General features: G+C 45.9%; 1 protein-coding gene across 1 annotated transcript in view; it reads left to right on the forward strand.

Annotated features, from left to right (window-relative positions):
- Nucleotides 1–23078, forward strand: part of OBSCN (obscurin, cytoskeletal calmodulin and titin-interacting RhoGEF) — a 577179-nt gene that overhangs the window by 69335 nt on the left and 484766 nt on the right. The window contains 11 exon segments of the mRNA XM_056518694.1: nt 2376–2642; nt 3087–3353; nt 4694–4806; nt 4987–5140; nt 5646–5807; nt 8451–8555; nt 10094–10360; nt 11557–11826; nt 11903–12169; nt 12243–12509; nt 12705–12971. Coding sequence (XP_056374669.1) covers nt 2376–2642; nt 3087–3353; nt 4694–4806; nt 4987–5140; nt 5646–5807; nt 8451–8555; nt 10094–10360; nt 11557–11826; nt 11903–12169; nt 12243–12509; nt 12705–12971 — 2406 coding nt within the window.

Consider the following 23078-nt stretch of genomic DNA (forward strand, 5'->3'; position numbering starts at 1 on the left):
AAATATGATTTTATTTTGCAAAAAAATACATATATCATACACAAGCAAGAAAAGTTGGTAATAATATATAGCTATATAACATACATAAAAATAGTAATCATTAGCGCAATTTGATAATGTGTATAATTATTTAAAAAATATATTTTATATATATATATATGTAAATAAATGAGCTTAAAAAATGCAAAGGATAACAGGGACGGGAAAAGGATATAAAAAAGTTATAAAGAAGGAAAACGTAAATGTCGGGGTCAACTGATCACCAATGGATCATAAAAACACCTTTTGCTAAAAAAATAATATATACGTGCAATGTGACACTCAATTTAAAGCATAACAAGTGTATGTAACCTTAAAGATAAAAATATATAAGGTGCAATGTGCAACACAGAAATATACGTGTATACAATAAATATGAAAAAGGGAAAAAACAGTGCAAGAAACCAAAAATTAAGGTGCTGAAAGTAAAGGTGTCAGAATGTAAATACTTGACCCCACATGTAAAAAGAGGATGGGTTCCACGTCCCTGCAATCACCTCCAACGCGTTTCACCGTGACCGGCTTTGTCAAGGACTTTTGTACTCCTTGACAAAGCCGGTCACGGTGAAACGCGTTGGAGGTGATTGCAGGGACGTGGAACCCATCCTCTTTTTACATGTGGGGTCAAGTATTTACATTCTGACACCTTTACTTTCAGCACCTTAATTTTTGGTTTCTTGCACTGTTTTTTCCCTTTTTCATATTTATTGTATACACGTATATTTCTGTGTTGCACATTGCACCTTATATATTTTTATCTTTAAGGTTACATACACTTGTTATGCTTTAAATTGAGTGTCACATTGCACGTATATATTATTTTTTTAGCAAAAGGTGTTTTTATGATCCATTGGTGATCAGTTGACCCCGACATTTACGTTTTCCTTCTTTATAACTTTTTTATATCCTTTTCCCGTCCCTGTTATCCTTTGCATTTTTTAAGCTCATTTATTTACATATATATATATATAAAATATATTTTTAAAATAATTATACACATTATCAAATTGCGCTAATGATTACTATTTTTATGTATGTTATATAGCTATATATTATTACCAACTTTTCTTGCTTGTGTATGATATATGTATTTTTTTGCAAAATAAAATCATATTTATTTAATTTTATGGTTATTGATTTCTTAGATTAATATATTTTCTCTTTATTTTATTATATACATTTTTTACTCTTGGTGGGTTTACCCTATACGCTGTAGTGGCGTATTTATAGGTTATTTAGTGGTTGTCTTGGGTTTTCCCCAATTTTATTCAGACCACAGCACATAGGACTTTTTTAGGTTGTTATATACAGACCAGATAGACTATATACAGACCAGATAGACTATATACAGGCCTGATAGACTATATACAGACCAGATAGACTATATACATACCAGATAGACTATATACAGACCAGATAGACTATACATAGACCAGATAGACTATATACAGACCAGATAGACTATATACAGACCAGATAGACTATGCATAGACCAGATAGACTATATACAGACCAGATAGACTACATACAGACCAGATAGACTATATACAGACCAGATAGACTATACATAGACCAGATAGACTATATACAGACCAGATAGACTATACACAGACCAGATAGACTATATACAGACCAGATAGACTATATACAGACCAGATAGACTATACACAGACCAGATAGACTATATACAGACCAGATAGACTATATACAGACCAGATAGACTATATACAGACCAGATAGATTATATACAGACCAGATAGACTATATACAGACCAGATAGACTATATACAGACCAGATAGACTGTATAAAGGACAGATAGACTATATACAGGTCAGATAGACTATATACAGACCAGATAGACTATATACAGACCAGATAGACTATATACAGGCCTGATAGACTATATACAGACCAGATAGACTATATACAGACCAGATAGACTATATACAGACCAGATAGACTATACATAGACCAGATAGACTATATACAGACCAGATAGATTATATACAGACCAGATAGACTATATACAGACCAGATAGACTATAAACAGACCAGATAGACTATACATAGACCAGATAGACTATATACAGACCAGATAGACTATGCATAGACCAGATAGACTATATACAGACCAGATAGACTATATACAGACCAGATAGACTATATACAGACCAGCTAGACTATATACAGACCAGATAGACTATATACAGACCAGATAGACTATATACAGACCAGATAGACTATATACAGACCAGATAGACTATATACAGACCAGATAGACTATATACAGACCAGATAGACTATATACCACTTCTCACATGTGACTCTTTTATAGAGGCCCCGGTGCTGTTTAAGAAGAAGTTGGAGGCGGTCACCGTAGAGGAGAGACAGACCGTGCGCCTGGAGACTGAGCTCTCCAAACCCTCCAAAGACGTAAAATGGATGAAGAACGGTGTCGTCCTTCAGTCCGGGAACGACATCGACATCGGGTCTGACGGAACCAAACAGATCCTTATTCTAAAGAACGTGACGTTCGCTGAGCGCGGGCTGTACGGCTGCGAGACCCTGGATGACTCCACACAGGCCAAGCTCAATGTGGAGAGTGAGTGTCTCTGCGTGGTCCTCCGGGGACTTGTTCTTCCTCACATCAGAGGCATTTAACCCCTTCATGACCTACATATGACTATTAACTTTTTACTCCAGTGGAAAACCAGTTTTTTATATCAACGGGCTCCAGATAGTTATAGAGATTTGCAAATCACTATAGCAAACCTCTCCTGCTCCGCACAGTTCCTGACATAGACAGAGGTGGCAGCAGAGAGCAGAGGTGGTTAGACAGTAAAGAACAACACAACTTCCTGTGGAGCATACAGCAGCTGATAAGTACTGGAAGGATTAAGATTTTTATATAGAAGTAATTTACATATCTGTTAAAGCCAGTTACCAGTTGCTTTGTACCCCTTTAACACATCTGTTCTGATGTCATGGGCGTTGGGGAGGGGTTATACCAATTTTGTTGTGTTCTGATGTGTTTCCCTCTCCTCAGTTCGGCAGGTGAAGCTGGTCAGAGGGCTGCGGGATGTGGAGGTCCGTGAGAAGGACTCCGCCACCTTTGAGCTGGAGCTCTCACATGAAGATGTTGAAGGGTCCTGGATGAAGGATGGGTTGAAGATGAAACCTTCAGAATCCTGTAAGATTATAGTGAATGGCAAAAAGCATGGACTCCTCCTGTCATCTGTAAAACAAGAAGATGCCGGAGCCGTGGCTTTCAAATCTGAGGGAATCCAGACCTCGGCCAAACTGATTGTGAAAGGTAAAACCTGATAAAAACGCAATAAGGAACGAATTGGGTCCTTCCACCTTGTGTCCGACATCTTGTCTTTACCGGCCCCGATCCTGGACAGGTCACACGTGGTCTCGTGCATAGTGCCAAGATTTCTTTCCCTCACAACATTCTGGAGAACCTGATGTCCTTGTCTACACTACAGCTGAAAGAAACGCCCCAAACCCTGACCCCTGCCCTCAGTTCTATATGGTTCTGGCCGGTGCAGGCTTCGACACAGCAGAGGACTATAGGGATTAGTAGAACCATTCAGATGAAGGATATACAGTGACCCCCTGACCTACGATGGCCCCGACATATGATCAAATCGACATACGATGCTTTTTTATGTCGGGGCCATCGCATTAAGTGCTATCCGGCAGCGCCAAATGCTTAAGCTGCTGCCGGATAGCAGCTTAATGTTCCCCATGTGGTGCGGTAAATATTACTTACCCCTCCATGATGCTCCGGGGTGCCCTCCGGGTCCAGCCCTGGTCTTCCGGTGTCTTCTCGGCCCCCTCCGATGACCTCAATACGCTGCTGTGCACATCATCCAATAGGAACGGCGTACGCAGCGGCGTAATGACATCGCTACGCAGGCCCAATAAGGCCTTGCGGAAGACAGCGGAGGACCGGAGAAGACAGCGGAGGACCGGAGAAGACAGCGGAGGACCGGAGAAGACAGCGGAGGACCGGAAAAGAAAGCGGAGGCCGGGGTCACCATCAGGAGCGGCGGGGACACCATCTCAAGCGGCGGGGACAGGTGAGTACAGCTTCCTATACTTTACATTGCACGGATCCCTCAACATACGATGGATTCGACAAACGATGGCTCGTTTGGAACGGATTACCATCGTATGTTTAGGGACCACTGTAGTCCAACAGTGCTGCGGAGCACCCAAACTGAGCTGTAAAACCCCCAAATGACAGCACTGTACAACCCCCAAGTGACAGTCTGCTGTACAATTGCCAAATAATGATGCCATACGACCCCCAAATAATAGTTTCCTACAACCCCTTAGTGACAGTGCTCCTCAACTCCCAAATGACAGTCTGTACAACCCACAAATAACAGTAAAGTATATTCCCCAAATAACTGCCCTACAACTCCCGAAAAAAAAAGTGCCATACAACCCCCAGAAAACTACCGTACAACCCCCCAAAATAACAGTGTCATGCCCCCCCCACAGAAAAGTTACATACAACCTCCATGTGACCCACTAATAGAAATGCCATAGATTAATACCAGCAATGCAGCTGACCCCCCAGTGCCTATACATCGTGCCCATATAGTGGTTCCCATATGGCACCTATTTTCCTTGTATTTCCAGAGCCTCCAGTGACGATCACTCATGCACTACAAGACATGACCTCCGAGGAGAAGGACAAGGTGACCCTGGAATGTGAGGTATCGAGGGCGAACGCTGAGGTCAAGTGGCTTAAGGTAAGTTTACTCTTTAGTCAATGACAATGATTCCAGTGACCCTTACACCAGGTCACCCTGTAGATGGCGCCATGGTTAGATTTGACACCCGAGGTCCAGGGGTAACCTCCCAGCCCATATGCCCCCCTTACATGGGACTGCTGGTGCCGTATCTGATTTCCATACATTATGCCTCCTTAGGACGGATCGGAGCTACGGCCAAGCAAAAAGATCACAATCATTTCCCAAGGTAACAAGCGCAACCTCACCATCCACAAGTGCGAATATGACGACAAAGGAACGTACGTGTGCGACGCCGGCGACGACAAGAGCTCCGCCCAGCTGACTGTGAAAGGTGAGTGGACGAGCAAGCGAGTGAGCATGTGAGCTTGTCATGTGACCACATAACGCACAACATCAGCCATGGCATCAGTAACCCGCTCTTGTGTGGAAACCATCATCAGAAAGGCAGCGGCAGACATATCTTTATCAGTGTTTCCCAACCATGGGGCCTCCAGCTGTTGCAAAACTACTCTTTAGGTAAGCCGTTGGCTGTCCGGGCATGCTGGAAGTTGTAGTTTTGCAACAGCTGGAGGCACACCGGCTGGGAAGCACGGATCTGTATGATCAATGGCGACTAATCACAACCGAACCATATTTACCCAATGATTGTCCCAAGATCATCCATGAAGGAGGAACCCTGGAATGTGCCTGATGCTAATAACATGACTCCTCCCCCCCTATTATCTCAGTACAAGATGCAGAATAGTGAGCGCAGCTCTGGAGTATAATACGGGGTGTAATGTCTGGTAGCCGTGTTCGCTGCATGTTGTCTCATTCACCCATCATCCACATCACAGCTCGGGACATCCGCTTCATTAAGCCGCTAGCCGACGTGGATGTGACGGAGAAGGAATCGGCTTCATTCGTCTGTCAGATTTCTCACGACGACGTCCAAACTCAGTGGTACAAAAACGGCGCAAAACTAAGGGCGGGAGAGAACGTGAAGCTGCGCCAGGAAGGTGAGTGCCGGTAATAGACATCAATCACAAGCAATCCGGTTGTAGATCTTGATGGACTCTTGGTTCCTCGGGGGCTGCACAGTGGTTGGTATTGGACAGATATTCGGGGTCTGTAGATTTGGGTTCCGATGATGTTGTCCTCTTGTGTGTGGCCCTTCACTGTCGAACCCTTGGCCCTTTACTATGTCTGACCCTTCACTATATCTGACCCTGGGCCCTTTACTGTGTCTGACCCTGGGCCCTTCACTATATCTGATCCTTGGCCCTTCACTATATCTGACCCTTGGCCCTTCACTGTCTAACCCTTGGCCCTTTACTATGTCTGACCCTTCACTATATCTGACCCTGGGCACTTCACTATATCTGACCCTGGGTCCTTCACCATATCTGACCCTGGGCCCTTCACTATATCTGACCCTGGGCCCTTCACTATGTCTGATCCTGGACCCTTCACTATATCTGACCCTGGGTCCTTCACCATATCTGACCCTGGGCCCTTCACCATATCTGACCCTGGACCCTTCACTATATCTGACCATGAACCCTTCACTATATCTGACCCTGAACCCTTCACTGTGTCTGACCCTGGGCACTTCACTATATCTGACCCTGGGCCCTTCACTATATCTGACCCTGGGCCCTTCACTATATCTGACCCTGGGCCCTTCACTATATCTGACCCTGGGCCCTTCACTATATCTGACCCTGGACCCTTCACTATATCTGACCCTGGGTCCTTCACCATATCTGACCCTGGGCCCTTCACCATATCTGACCCTGGACCCTTCACTATATCTGACCCTGAACCCTTCACTATATCTGACCCTGGACCCTTCACCATATCTGACCCTGAACCCTTCACTATATCTGACCCTGGGCCCTTCACTATATCTGACCCTGGACCCTTCACCATATCTGACCATGGGCACTTCACTATATCTGACCCTGGGTCCTTCACCATATCTGACCCTGGGCACTTCACTATATCTGACCCTGGGCACTTCACCATATCTGACCCTGAACCCTTCACTATATCTGACCCTGGGTCCTTCACTATATCTGACCCTGGGCCCTTCACTATATCTGACCCTGGGTCCTTCACTATATCTGACCCTGGGTCCTTCACTATATCTGACCCTGGGCCCTTCACTATATCTGACCCTGGGCACTTCACTATATCTGACCCTGGGTCCTTCACCATATCTGACCCTGGGCACTTCACTATATCTGACCCTGGGCACTTCACTATATCTGACCCTGGGTCCTTCACTATATCTGACCCTGGGCCCTTCACTATATCTGACCCTGGGCCCTTCACTATATCTGACCCTGGGCCCTTCACTATATCTGACCCTGGGCCCTTCACTATATCTGACCCTGGGCCCTTTACTATGCCCGACCCTGGGGCTTCACGATATCTGACCCTGGGTCCATTATTATGTCTGATCTTGGACCCTCCACTATATCTGACCCTGGGTCCTTCGCTATGTGGGAACCTGGGTCCATTATTATGTCTGATCCTTGGCCCTTCACTATGTCTGACCTTGGACCCTTCACTATATCTGACCCTGGGTCCATTATTATGTCTGACCTTGGACCCTTCACTATATCTGACCCTGGGTCCATTATTATGTCTGACCTTGGACCCTTCACTATATCTGACCCTGGGTCCATTATTATGTCTGACCCTGGACCCTTCACTATTTCTGACCCTGGGTCCATTATTATGTCTGACCCTGGACCCTTCACTATTTCTGACCCTGGGTCCATTATTATGTCTGATCCTTGGCCCTTCACTATGTCTGACCCTGGGTCCATTATTATGTCTGACCTTGGACCCTTCACTATATCTGACCCTGGGTCCATTATTATGTCTGACCTTGGACCCTTCACTATATCTGACCCTGGGTCCATTATTATGTCTGACCTTGGACCCTCCACTATATCTGACCCTGGGTCCATTATTATGTCTGACCTTGGACCCTCCACTATATCTGACCCTGGGTCCATTATTATGTCTGACCTTGGACCCTCCACTATATCTGACCTTGGACCCTCCACTATGTCTGACCCTGGGTCCATTATTATGTCTGACCTTGGACCCTTCACTATATCTGACCCTGGGTCCATTATTATGTCTGACCTTGGACCCTTCACTATATCTGACCCTGGGTCCATTATTATGTCTGACCTTGGACCCTCCACTATATCTGACCCTGGGTCCATTATTATGTCTGACCTTGGACCCTTCACTATTTCTGACCCTGGGTCCATTATTATGTCTGACCTTGGACCCTCCACTATATCTGACCCTGGGTCCTTCACTATATCTGACCCTGGACCCTTCACTATATCTGACCCTGGGTCCTTCACTATATCTGACCCTGGACCCTTCACTATATCTGACCCTGGGTCCATTATTATGTCTGACCTTGGACCCTTCACTATATCTGACCCTGGGTCCATTATTATGTCTGACCTTGGACCCTCCACTATATCTGACCCTGGGTCCATTATTATGTCTGACCTTGGACCCTCCACTATATCTGACCCTGGGTCCATTATTATGTCTGACCTTGGACCCTTCACTATATCTGACCCTGGGTCCATTATTATGTCTGACCTTGGACCCTCTCATTCCAGGAAGGACGTTCTCCTTGACCTTCAAGAGTGTTCAGGCTGAAGATGCCGGAGAAATTAAACTGGTGGCTGAAAATGCAGAATCCTGCGCCAATCTGCGCATCAAAGGTGAGGGATAAGACATGAGATCAGCAGAATAGTGAGTGCAGCTCTGAAGGGGCCTGAAGGATAAGACATGAGATCAACAGAATAGTGAGTGCAGCTCTGAAGGGGACTGACGGATAAAACATGAGATCAGCAGAATAGTGAGTGCAGCTCTGAAGGGGACTGACGGATAAGACATGAGATAAGCAGAATAGTGAGTGCAGCTCTGAAGGGGACTGACGGATAAAACATGAGATCAGCAGAATAGTGAGTGCAGCTCTGAAGGGGACTGACGGATAAGACATGAGATAAGCAGAATAGTGAGTGCAGCTCTGAAGGGGACTGACGGATAAGACATGAGATAAGCAGAATAGTGAGTGCAGCTCTGAAGGGGACTGACGGATAAGACATGAGATCAGCAGAATAGTGAGTGCAGCTCTGAAGGGGCCTGACGGATAAGACATGAGATCAGCAGAATAGTGAGTGCAGCTCTGAAGGGGACTGACGGATAAGACATGAGATCAGCAGAATAGTGAGTGCAGCTCTGAAGGGGACTGACGGATAAGACATGAGATCAGCAGAATAGTGAGTGCAGCTCTGAAGGGGACTGACGGATAAGACATGAGATAAGCAGAATAGTGAGTGCAGCTCTGAAGGGGACTGACGGATAAGACATGAGATAAGCAGAATAGTGAGTGCAGCTCTGAAGGGGCCTGACGGATAAGACATTAGATAAGCAGAATAGTGAGTGCAGCTCTGAAGGGGCCTGACGGATAAGACATGAGATCAGCAGAATAGTGAGTGCAGCTCTGAAGGGGCCTGACGGATAAGACATGAGATCAGCAGAATAGTGAGTGCAGCTCTGAAGGGGCCTGACGGATAAGACATGAGATCAGCAGAATAGTGAGTGCAGCTCTGAAGGGGACTGACGGATAAGACATGAGATCAGCAGAATAGTGAGTGCAGCTCTGAAGGGGACTGACGGATAAGACATGAGATCAGCAGAATAGTGAGTGCAGCTCTGAAGGGGACTGACGGATAAAACATGAGATCAGCAGAATAGTGAGTGCAGCTCTGAAGGGGACTGACGGATAAGACATGAGATAAGCAGAATAGTGAGTGCAGCTCTGAAGGGGACTGACAGATAAGACATGAGATCAGCAGAATAGTGAGTGCAGCTCTTAAGGGGACTGACAGATAAGACATGAGATCAGCAGAATAGTGAGTGCAGCTCTGAAGGGGACTGACAGATAAGACATGAGATCAGCAGAATAGTGAGTGCAGCTCTGAAGGGGACTGACGGATAAGACATGAGATCAGCAGAATAGTGAGTGCAGCTCTGAAGGGGCGGACGGATAAGACATGAGATAAGCAGAATAGTGAGTGCAGCTCTGAAGGGGACTGACGGAAAAGACATGAGATCAGCAGAATAGTGAGTGCAGCTCTGAAGGGGCCTGACGGATAAGACATGAGATCAGCAGAATAGTGAGTGCAGCTCTGAAGGGGACTGATCATGCATTTCCCACCCTGTAATCTCCTATCACATGACTCCTTCTTTGTAGAACTTCCAGTGAAAATAACCAAGCTGTTGCGGGATAAGATCGCCATAGAGAAGCATCGGGCATTCCTGGAGTGCCAAGTGTCCCGTGCCAGTGCCGAGGTGACCTGGTACAAGAAGGACAAAGTGATCCAGGCCGGAGATCGCTACGAGATCATCAGTCAGGGGCTGTACAGGAAACTGATCATCAACGAGGTGGAGTTCACCGACGAGGACACCTACACGTGTGACGCTGGAGACGACAAGACCTCCGCTACCCTGCTCATCGAGGGTGACGCATCTATCTATCAACTCTCTATTATCTCTATCATCTCTCTATTATCTCCCATCATCTCTCTATCATCTCTATCATCTCTCTATTATCTCCCATCATCTCTCTATTATCTCTCACCATCTCTCTATTATCTCTATCATCTCTCTATCATCTCCCATCATCTCTCTATTATCTCCCATCATCTCTCTATTATCTCCCATCATCTCTATCATCTCTCTATTATCTCTCATCATCTCTATCATCTCTCTATTATCTCTCATCATCTCTCTATTATCTCCCATCATCTCTATCATCTCTCTATTATCTCTCATCATCTCTATCATCTCTCTATTATCTCCCATCATCTCTATTATCTCCCATCATCTCTATCATCTCTCTATTATCTCTCATCATCTCTATCATCTCTCTATTATCTCCCATCATCTCTATTATCTCCCATCATCTCTCTATTATCTCCCATCATCTCTCTATTATCTCCCATCATCTCTATCATCTCTCTATTATCTCTCATCATCTCTATCATCTCTCTATTATCTCCCATCATCTCTATTATCTCCCATCATCTCTCTATTATCTCCCATCATCTCTCTATTATCTCCCATCATCTCTATCATCTCTCTATTATCTCTCATCATCTCTATCATCTCTCTATTATCTCCCATCATCTCTATTATCTCCCATCATCTCTCTATTATCTCCCATCATCTCTCTATTATCTCCCATCATCTCTCTATTATCTCTCTATTATATCTCCCATCATCTCTCTATTATCTCCCATCATCTCTCTATTATCTCTCTATTATATCTCCCATCATCTCTCTATTATCTCCCATCATCTCTCTATTATCTCCCATCATCTCTCTATTATCTCTCATCATCTCTCTATTATCTCTCATCATCTCTCTATTATCTCCCATCATCTCTCTATTATCTCCCATCATCTCTCTATTATCTCTCATCATCTCTCTATTATCTCCCATCATCTCTCTATTATCTCCCATCATCTCTCTATTATCTCCCATCATCTCTATCATCTCTCTATTATCTCTCATCATCTCTATCATCTCTCTATTATCTCCCATCATCTCTATTATCTCCCATCATCTCTCTATTATCTCCCATCATCTCTCTATTATATCTCCCATCATCTCTCTATTATCTCCCATCATCTCTCTATTATCTCCGCCATACAGAACAATCTATTAACATAGTCAGTGAGTTGAGTGAGGTGTCGGTGACTCAGCCGGAGAAGGCGACCTTTGAGTGTGTGACGTCCATTGTATCAGTGAAGCCCCCCAAGTGGATCCTGGGGGGTGAAGTTCTTCAGGATGGAGGGAACGTCAGCATTGAGCAGGAGGGGACGCTGCATCGTCTGACCCTGTGGAAGACGTCCCCAGAGATGAGCGGCGCCCTCCAGTTTCACATTGGGAAATCTAAGTCTACAGCTAACCTGGTAGTGAAGGGTGAGTGCTCCTCCGATCCTCGCTCTGCGTCCGGTGAGGGTCTGACTTAGTGACGTCTTCTCCTTCTGTCCTCCAGATATTCTGGTTCAGGTCACACAGGCACTGGAGGATAAGACGATCAGTGAGCGCCAGTCTGTCCTGCTCTCCTGTGAGTTCAAGCCTCCTCCCAAGTTTGTGGAATGGTTCCGGGAAAAGACACTGATCGAAGCCTCAGACAGATACAGGATGAAGCAGGAGCGCGGCACAGCAGAGCTGAGGATCGTGAAGGCTACTCCCGAGGATGGCGGCACATACACCTGTAAAGCTGGATCAGCCGAGACCTCCGCCACACTCACAGTACAAGGTAAGTATGACAAATGAGGGAAGACAATATCTCTGCTATCTGTCACCTGATTGTTTACACCACTGCTTTCCAGCTCGGGACGTCAAAGTACTGAAACCTTTGGAGAGGGTGGAAGTGGAGGAGGAGAGCTGCGCCATCTTCTCCTGTGAGCTGTCCCACGATGACGAGGAGGTGGAATGGTTCCTAAATGGCACGCTACTCTACAGCAACAACTACAACGACATCAAGAAGATTGGCGGCTGCCACACCCTGACCCTGAGACAAGTGGCTGCCCAGGACTCTGGGACTGTGACTGCCAAGACCCAGAAGCTGACACTCAGTGCAGAACTGAAGGTCAGAGGTAAGTGATGGGGTCAATCATCTGAGCATTCACTTCCAGGACGTGACTCATGGTCACAGGCTGAGGGCCGGACGCTAACTACTGATGCATTCCTTTAATAACACAGTACGAGAGCAGGGAGTGTTGTCATGGGGACACGGGGCTCTTCTCAGGACGTGTGGCATCTTTACTAGCTGGGATGTTTCCATCTTGTAGAGAAACCTGCAGTATTCATGAAGTCTCTGGACGATGCGGTGGGAGAGGAGCGAGGGACGGTCACTCTAAAGTGTGAGGTCTCCAAACCCAAAGTCACTGCCATCTGGAAGAAGGACGACCTGGTCCTGCCCAATGGAGACAAATATCAACAGATCCAGGCAGGAAAAACCGTGTCCCTCACCATCCACAATCTGAACAAGGCTGACGCCGGACTCTACACCTGTGACATCGGCACCGACATCGCCAAATCCAAAGTGGGAGTTCAAGGTAAATGGTGAATCCCCACATCGACACGTTGGCCCTGATTTACTAGGAACGTTGTGTAGGTTTCTTTGTGGGTTTATAATTCCCTACAATTTTTCCCCCACAGTATTTACTGATATTTCCCGACATTTTGCACTTTTCCCGACATTTTGCTTTTTTTTTTTTTTTACACATGCTCTGATCTGTTGGGTTTTCTTCGGCTCAAATCCACCACATTTTCTGGGAAACCTTAGTAAATGTGTTGAATTTTTGTAAAAATGTTGGGGACATGCCCCCTTTTCAGTGACCACCCTCCTTTCCTTGATGGCCACACCTCTTTTCACTCTTTTTACAGTAAAATGGAGAGTTAGTTGGGTTTTTCTCAATTCTTAACACCGACTTACAGGTGGGGATACATTTAATTTATACCTAATAACCTGGTCCTGTGGTACTAAAAGCACAATATATAACCTATTAGTTCGAAAAAGACCACTCTAAAGAGGACCACTTGTAAAAACAATACTTTATTAATGAATATCAAGAATACACATATAGGGATATAAAAACAAAAAGCATGGACACAGAAAACCAGTGGGGACCAGGGAAGGGGGGGGGGAATGATAAATAAATACAGGTCTAGGACAAAGTAAGCTATGAAATAGTAACTGGAAGCACCAATATGATGGCAATGGCGACTAGTGTCGTATAAAGTACATATGTGCATGAAAGTGCATAATAATGGGCTATACCAGGGTAAGTATCAGTGGCATATATGCTATATGTATAAAGTGCACAATAATGGGCTACACCAGGGTAAGTATCAGTGGCATATATGCTATTTGTATAAAGTGCACAATAATGGGCTATACCAGGGTAAGTATCAGTGGCATATATGCTATATGTATAAAGTGCACAATAATGGGCTACACCAGGGTAAGTATCAGTGGCATATATGCTATTTGTATAAAGTGCACAATAATGGGCTATACCAGGGTAAGTATCAGTGGCATATATGCTATTTGTATAAAGTGCACAATAATGGGCTATACCAGGGTAAGTATCAGTGGCATATATGCTATTTGTATAAAGTGCACAATAATGGGCTATACCAGGGTAAGTATCAGAGGCATATATGCTATATGTATAAAGTGCACAATAATGGGCTATACCAGGGTAAGTATCAGTGGCATATATGCTATTTGTATAAAGTGCACAATAATGGGCTATACCAGGGTAAGTATCAGAGGCATATATGCTATATGTATAAAGTGCACAATAATGGGCTATACCAGGGTAAGTATCAGTGGCATATATGCTATATGTATAAAGTGCACAATAATGGGCTATACCAGGGTAAGTATCAGTGGCATATATGCTATATGTATAAAGTGCTGAATAATGGGCTATACCAGGGTAAGTATCAGTGGTATATATGCTATTTGTATAAAGTGCACAATAATGGGCTATACCAGGGTAAGTATCAGTGGCATATATGCTATTTGTATAAAGTGCACAATAATGGGCTATACCAGGGTAAGTATCAGTGGCATATATGCTATTTGTATAAAGTGCACAATAATGGGCTATACCAGGGTAAGTATCAGTGGCATATATGCTATATGTATAAAGTGCACAATAATGGGCTACACCAGGGTAAGTATCAGTGGCATATATGCTATTTGTATAAAGTGCACAATAATGGGCTATACCAGGGTAAGTATCAGTGGCATATATGCTATTTGTATAAAGTGCACAATAATGGGCTATACCAGGGTAAGTATCAGTGGCATATATGCTATTTGTATAAAGTGCACAATAATGGGCTATACCAGGGTAAGTATCAGTGGCATATATGCTATATGTATAAAGTGCACAATAATGGGCTATACCAGGGTAAGTATCAGTGGCATATATGCTATTTGTATAAAGTGCACAATAATGGGTTATACCAGGGTAAGTATCAGTGGCATATATGCTATATGTATAAAGTGCACAGTAACAAAGTATATACAGATAACCATCAATGGTGTAGACAGGTAAACTCCCAATGCACAGTGGTATATAGAGGAGGCGCAAATGCACAGAAGACCATAAGGGAAACACAGTGGTTTGCAGAGTAAAGACCCCCCCTGTATAGTCTCCAGTCACCCACCACACCCCGACGCGTTTTGCCCAAGCGGGGGCTTTGTCCAGGAGTAGTGGGCAACTGGGGTCAGGCACCTTATATATCTAGTAGAACCAATCGGACTCAAGTTACGCACCTGAAGGTAACAGCATAATGTCACATTCTGTACGAACGCCAGGTCCGGTAGCCAGATGTGGTATAGTTGTAAAGTGCCGGCGGACCACAACAAAATGGCCGACTCCTGGTACTAGAGGCCAAACTAACTGAAAACTTCAAGAACATGGCCGACGGGCATGCGCACTACGTGACAAGTAAGTATGGGATAAAAACAACCACAGAAACATGGCCGCCATACGGGAAAACCTTGGAATCTACAAAAAAATGGCTGTTTTGTAACAAATCTAAACAGGCTGCGTAACCTAGTAATGAATATATGAATGAAAATAAAAATACCAAAAGGAATATAATTACATATAAATAAATAGATAAGAAGAAAATAAATATTTCATCAGGTGGAAGTCCTACAAGTCCATGTATTCGAAAAGATCTATGTGAAAATTGTCGGGGATTAATAACTTATTTATGAATTATTAATTATGGTCAACAAAAATATGAATAATATTATGACTGTTATGAATTGCCAAAAATAAACAAACAATGTAATTCACCAGATATGAGTTCTATAGAAGTGGTAAAGTAACTTTTGCAATATAATAAAATAATAACGCAGTTATTATAAAAATTATATATATATTTATTTGTACAGTTGATTAACATTAAGCAGAGTAATAAAAACAGATCATAATATCAATGAAATGATATAAAGAAAAGATCAATGACAAAATGTCAGATATAAGACAAAGATATATTATTAAGTTATTAAAAGATTAAACGTAATCACAGAAGTGGGTTAGTTCAGATATCAGTATATAACTATGTGTAGAGATCATCAAATTATATGATATCCTATGGGCATATTATCTCTAGATATATAAAATGGGAATAAACCCCGCCCAGTCCTAACCACTGCTTTTCTCTGGTAAGATACAGTATAAAAATATACTAATTATTAGGAAAACTTAAAGTAAGTTTTCTCGTGGTGATTATTATTATTATGTCATGTATATAAGTAGAGTGGGATCCCAACAGACTATGCTATATATGCAATATAATTATCGCATTAATCCCCATAAGATCTGCAGTAGAAGGGGGTGTGGCTTATACACTACGGATACCATCTCACAATTGAGAATATATATATTTATATATATAAATGTAATAAGTCGGTCTGCTCATAAACCTGACATAACTGTCCACATAAAATGAGGTAACTTAGTCAAATAAGAAATGGCCTTATGGACTAAAGTATTTCTCCCTGACTCTTCATGGCTCCGCCCCCTCAGGTAGCCTTTGTAATGAGGATGGGTCCCTCTGTCTGTATGGCTGTCTCTCTGTCGGTGTGTTCCTAGATCTCCCTCTGGATGTGTCCTGGGTCTGTCCCACACCCGCTTTTTAACTCGTCCCCTATCTAAAAGATCCTCCCCCACAAATATGAAATCATGCAATGGTGATTGTGGGTGTGTCTATGGAGATCAGGGCAAGTCACATGTCTAAGCTCATGACATCACAGCTAATCATTAATTTACATTTATAGCCAGTGTATGCTGTATGATTAAATTCACCATAAGGGATATATATATATATATTTAGATATCCAATAGGAAAAAGAAGCAGAGGACTCACCAGACCTTGAATGCAGATAGACTTTATTGACCGGATCGATCAAAGGCACATCAGGGGGGAGGTGGTACAGACAAGGGAATGTGACTTAGAGACGCGGGGGTATCCTCTCGGTGACGGACAGTTGCGCGCCGAAGCGCTTCTCCAGATAGGGACTGACAGTCCCGGTCTGGAGAAGCGCTTTGGCCATATCGGGGCCATCGGAGGTCGAGGGGTCACTGTATATATATGGTATGTTGGGGCCATAGTAGGTCGGGGGGTTCACTGTATATATATGGTATGTCGGGGCCATCGTAGGTCGGGGGGTCACTGTATATATATCTTATGTCGGGGCCATCGGAGGTCGGGGGGTCACTGTATATATATGGTATGTCTGGGCCATCGGAGGTCGGGGGGGGTCACTGTATATATATGGTATGTCGGGGCCATCGTAGGTCGGGGGTCACTGTATATATATGGTATGTCGGGGCCATCGTAGGTCGGGGGGTCACTGTATATATATGGTATGTCGGGGCCATCGTAGGTCGGGGGGGGTCACTGTATATATATATGGTATGTCGGGGCCATCGTAGGTCGGGGGGGTCACTGTATATATATGGTATGTCGGGGCCATCGTAGGTCGGGGTTCACTGTATATATATGGTATGTCGGGGCCATCGTAGGTCGGGGGGTCACTGTATATATATGGTATGTCGGGGCCATTGTAGGTCGAGGGGTCACTGTATATATATGGTATGTCGGGGCCATCGTAGGTCGGGGGTCACTGTATATATATGGTATGTCAGGGCCATCGTAGGTCGGGGGGTCACTGTATATATATGGTATGTCGGGGCCATCATAGGTCGGGGGGGTCACTGTATATATATGGTATGTCGGGGCCATCGTAGGTCGGGGGGTCACTGTATATATATGGTATGTCGGGGCCATCGTAGGTCGGGGGGTCACTGTACATATATGGTATGTCGGGGCCATCGTAGGTCGGGGGTCACTGTATATATATGGTATGTCGGGGCCATCGTAGGTCGGGGGGTCACTGTATATATATGGTATGTCGGGGCCATTGTAGGTCGAGGGGTCACTGTATATATATGGTATGTCGGGGCCATCGTAAGTCGGGGGGTCACTGTATATATATGGTATGTTGGGGCCATCGTAGGTCGGGGGGTCACTGTATATATATGGTATGTCGGGCCATCGTAGGTCGGGGGGTCACTGTATATATATGGTATGTTGGGGCCATCGTAGGTCGGGGGGTCACTGTATATATATGGTATGTTGGGGCCATCGTAGGTCGGGGGGGTCACTGTATATATATATATATATATATATATATATATATGGTATGTCGGGGCCATCGTAGGTCGGGGGGGTCACTGTATATATATGGTATGTCAGGGCCATCGGAGGTCGGGGGGTCACTGTATATATATATATGGTATGTCGGGGCCATCGTAGGTCGGGGGGTCACTGTATATATATGGTATGTCGGGGCCATCGGAGGTCGGGGGGTCACTGTATATATATATGGTATGTCGGGGCCATCGTAGGTCGGGGGTCACTGTATATATATGGTATGTCGGGGCCATCGTAGGTCGGGGGGTCACTGTATATATATATATATATGGTATGTCAGGGCCATCGTAGGTCGAGGGGGTCACTGTATATATATGGTATGTCGGGGTCATTGTAGGTCGGGAGGTCACTGTATATATATGGTATGTCGGGGCCATCATAAGTCGGGGGGTCACTGTATATATATGGTATATCGGGGCCATCGTAGGTCGGGGGTCACTGTATATATATGGTATGTCGGGGCCATCGTAGGTCGGGGGGTCACTGTATATATATGGTATGTTGGGGCCATAGTAGGTCGGGGGGTTCACTGTATATATATGGTATGTCGGGGCCATCGTAGGTCGGGGGGTCACTGTATATATATCTTATGTCGGGGCCATCGGAGGTCGGGGGGTCACTGTATATATATGGTATGTCTGGGCCATCGGAGGTCGGGGGGGGTCACTGTATATATATGGTATGTCGGGGCCATCGTAGGTCGGGGGTCACTGTATATATATGGTATGTCGGGGCCATCGTAGGTCGGGGGGTCACTGTATATATATGGTATGTCGGGGCCATCGTAGGTCGGGGGGGTCACTGTATATATATATGGTATGTCGGGGCCATCGTAGGTCGGGGGGGTCACTGTATATATATGGTATGTCGGGGCCATCGTAGGTCGGGGTTCACTGTATATATATGGTATGTCGGGGCCATCGTAGGTCGGGGGGTCACTGTATATATATGGTATGTCGGGGCCATCGGAGGTCGGGGGGGTCACTGTATATATATGGTATGTCGGGGCCATCGTAGGTCGGGGTTCACTGTATATATATGGTATGTCGGGGCCATCGTAGGTCGGGGGGTCACTGTATATATATCTTATGTCGGGGCCATCGGAGGTCGGGGGGTCACTGTATATATATGGTATGTCGGGGCCATCGGAGGTCGGGGGGGTCACTGTATATATATGGTATGTCGGGGCCATCGTAGGTCGGGGGTCACTGTATATATATGGTATGTCAGGGCCATCGTAGGTCGGGGGGTCACTGTATATATATGGTATGTCGGGGCCATCATAGGTCGGGGGGGTCACTGTATATATATGGTATGTCGGGGCCATCGTAGGTTGGGGGGTCACTGTATATATATGGTATTTCGGGGCCATCGTAGGTCGGGGGGTCACTGTACATATATGGTATGTCGGGGCCATCGTAGGTCGGGGGTCACTGTATATATATGGTATGTCGGGGCCATCGTAGGTCGGGGGGTCACTGTATATATATGGTATGTCGGGGCCATTATAGGTCGAGGGGTCACTGTATATATATGGTATGTCGGGGCCATCGTAAGTCGGGGGGTCACTGTATATATATATGGTATGTCAGGGCCATCGTAGGTCGGGGGGTCACTGTATATATATGGTATGTTGGGGCCATCGTAGGTCGGGGGGTCACTGTATATATATGGTATGTCGGAGCCATCGTAGGTCGGGGGGTCACTGTATATATATGGTATGTTGGGGCCATCGTAGGTCGGGTGGTCACTTTATATATACTGTGTGTCGGGCCATCGTAGGTCGGGGGGTCACTGTATATATATGGTATGTTGGGGCCATCGTAGGTCGGGGGGTCACTGTATATAAATGGTATGTCGGGCCATCGTAGGTCGGGGGGGTCACTGTATATATATGGTATGTCGGGGCCATCGGAGGTCGGGGGGTCACTGTATATATATATATGGTATGTCGGGGCCATCGTAGGTCGGGGGGTCACTGTATATATATGGTATGTCGGGGCCATCGGAGGTCGGGGGGTCACTGTATATATATATGGTATGTCGGGGCCATCGTAGGTCGGGGGTCACTGTATATATATGGTATGTCGGGGCCATCGTAGGTCGGGGGGTCACTGTATATATATATATATATATATGGTATGTCAGGGCCATCGTAGGTCGAGGGGGTCACTGTATATATATGGTATGTCGGGGTCATTGTAGGTCGGGAGGTCACTGTATATATATGGTATGTCGGGGCCATCATAAGTCGGGGGGTCACTGTATATATATGGTATGTCGGGGCCATCGTAGGTCGGGGGTCACTGTATATATATGGTATGTCGGGGCCATCGTAGGTCGGGGGGTCACTGTATATATATGGTATGTTGGGGCCATAGTAGGTCGGGGGGTTCACTGTATATATATGGTATGTCGGGGCCATCGTAGGTCGGGGGGTCACTGTATATATATCTTATGTCGGGGCCATCGGAGGTCGGGGGGTCACTGTATATATATGGTATGTCTGGGCCATCGGAGGTCGGGGGGGGGTCACTGTATATATATGGTATGTCGGGGCCATCGTAGGTCGGGGGTCACTGTATATATATGGTATGTCGGGGCCATCGTAGGTCGGGGGGTCACTGTATATATATGGTATGTCGGGGCCATCGTAGGTCGGGGGGGTCACTGTATATATATATGGTATGTCGGGGCCATCGTAGGTCGGGGGGGTCACTGTATATATATGGTATGTCGGGGCCATCGTAGGTCGGGGTTCACTGTATATATATGGTATGTCGGGGCCATCGTAGGTCGGGGGGTCACTGTATATATATGGTATGTCGGGGCCATTGTAGGTCGAGGGGTCACTGTATATATATGGTATGTCGGGGCCATCGTAGGTCGGAGGTCACTGTATATATATGGTATGTCAGGGCCATCGTAGGTCGGGGGGTCACTGTATATATATGGTATGTCGGGGCCATCATAGGTCGGGGGGGTCACTGTATATATATGGTATGTCGGGGCCATCGTAGGTCGGGGGGTCACTGTATATATATGGTATGTCGGGGCCATTGTAGGTCGGGGGGGGTCACTGTATATATATGGTATGTCGGGGCCATCGTAGGTCGGGGGGGTCACTGTATATATATGGTATGTCGGGGCCATCGTAGGTCGGGGGTCACTGTATATATATGGTATGTCGGGGCCATCGTAGGTCGGGGGGTCACTGTATATATATGGTATGTCGGGGCCATTGTAGGTCGATGGGTCACTGTATATATATGGTATGTCGGGGCCATCGTAAGTCGGGGGGTCACTGTATATATATGGTATGTTGGGGCCATCGTAGGTCTGGGGGTCACTGTATATATATGGTATGTCGGGCCATCGTAGGTCGGGGGGTCACTGTATATATATATGGTATGTCGGGGCCATCGTAGGTCGGGGGGTCACTGTATATATATGGTATGTCGGGGCCATCGTAGGTTGGGGGGTCACTGTATATATATGGTATTTCGGGGCCATCGTAGGTCGGGGGGTCACTGTACATATATGGTATGTCGGGGCCATCGTAGGTCGGGGGGTCACTGTATATATATGGTATGTTGGGGCCATCGTAGGTCGGGGGGTCACTGTATATAAATGGTATGTCGGGCCATCGTAGGTCGGGGGGGTCACTGTATATATATGGTATGTCGGGGCCATCGGAGGTCGGGGGGTCACTGTATATATATATGGTATGTCGGGGCCATCGTAGGTCGGGGGGTCACTGTATATATATGGTATGTCGGGGCCATCGGAGGTCGGGGGGTCACTGTATATATATATGGTATGTCGGGGCCATCGTAGGTCGGGGGGTCACTGTATATATATGGTATGTCGGGGCCATCGTAGGTCGGGGGGTCACTGTATATATATGGTATGTCGGGGCCATCGTAGGTCGGGGGTCACTGTATATATATGGTATGTCGGGGCCATCGTAGGTCGGGGGGTCACTTTATATATATATATATGGTATGTCAGGGCCATCGTAGGTCGAGGGGGTCACTGTATATATATGGTATGTCGGGGTCATTGTAGGTCGGGAGGTCACTGTATATATATGGTATGTCGGGGCCATCATAAGTCGGGGGGTCACTGTATATATATGGTATGTCGGGGCCATCGTAGGTCGGGGGTCACTGTATATATATGGTATGTCGGGGCCATCGTAGGTCGGGGGGTCACTGTATATATGGTATGTCGGGGCCATCGTAGGTCGGGGGGTCACTGTATATATATGGTATGTCGGGGCCATCATAGGTCGGGGGGGTCACTGTATATATATGGTATGTCGGGGCCATCGTAGGTCGGGGGGGGTCACTGTATATATATGGTATGTCGGGGCCATTGTAGGTCGAGGGTTCACTGTATATATATGGTATGTCGGGGCCATCGTAGGTCGGGGGGGTCACTGTATATATATGGTATGTTGGGGCCATCGTAGGTCGGGGGGTCACTGTATATATATGGTATGTCGGGGCCATTGTAGGTCGAGGGGTCACTGTATATATATGGTATGTCGGGGCCATCGTAGGTCGGGGGTCACTGTATATATATGGTATGTCAGGGCCATCGTAGGTCGGGGGGTCACTGTATATATATGGTATGTCGGGGCCATCATAGGTCGGGGGGGTCACTGTATATATATGGTATGTCGGGGCCATCATAGGTCGGGGGGTCACTGTATATATATGGTATGTCGGGGCCATCGTAGGTCGGGGGGTCACTGTATATATATGGTATGTCGGGGCCATCGTAGGTCGGGGGGTCACTGTACATATATGGTATGTCGGGGTCATCGTAGGTCGGGGGTTACTGTATATATATGGTATGTCGTGGCCATCGGAGGTCAGGGGGTCACTGTATATATATATATGGTATGT

This window comes from Hyla sarda, chromosome 5, assembly GCF_029499605.1.
Source record: "Hyla sarda isolate aHylSar1 chromosome 5, aHylSar1.hap1, whole genome shotgun sequence".
Lineage (NCBI taxonomy): Eukaryota > Metazoa > Chordata > Amphibia > Anura > Hylidae > Hyla > Hyla sarda.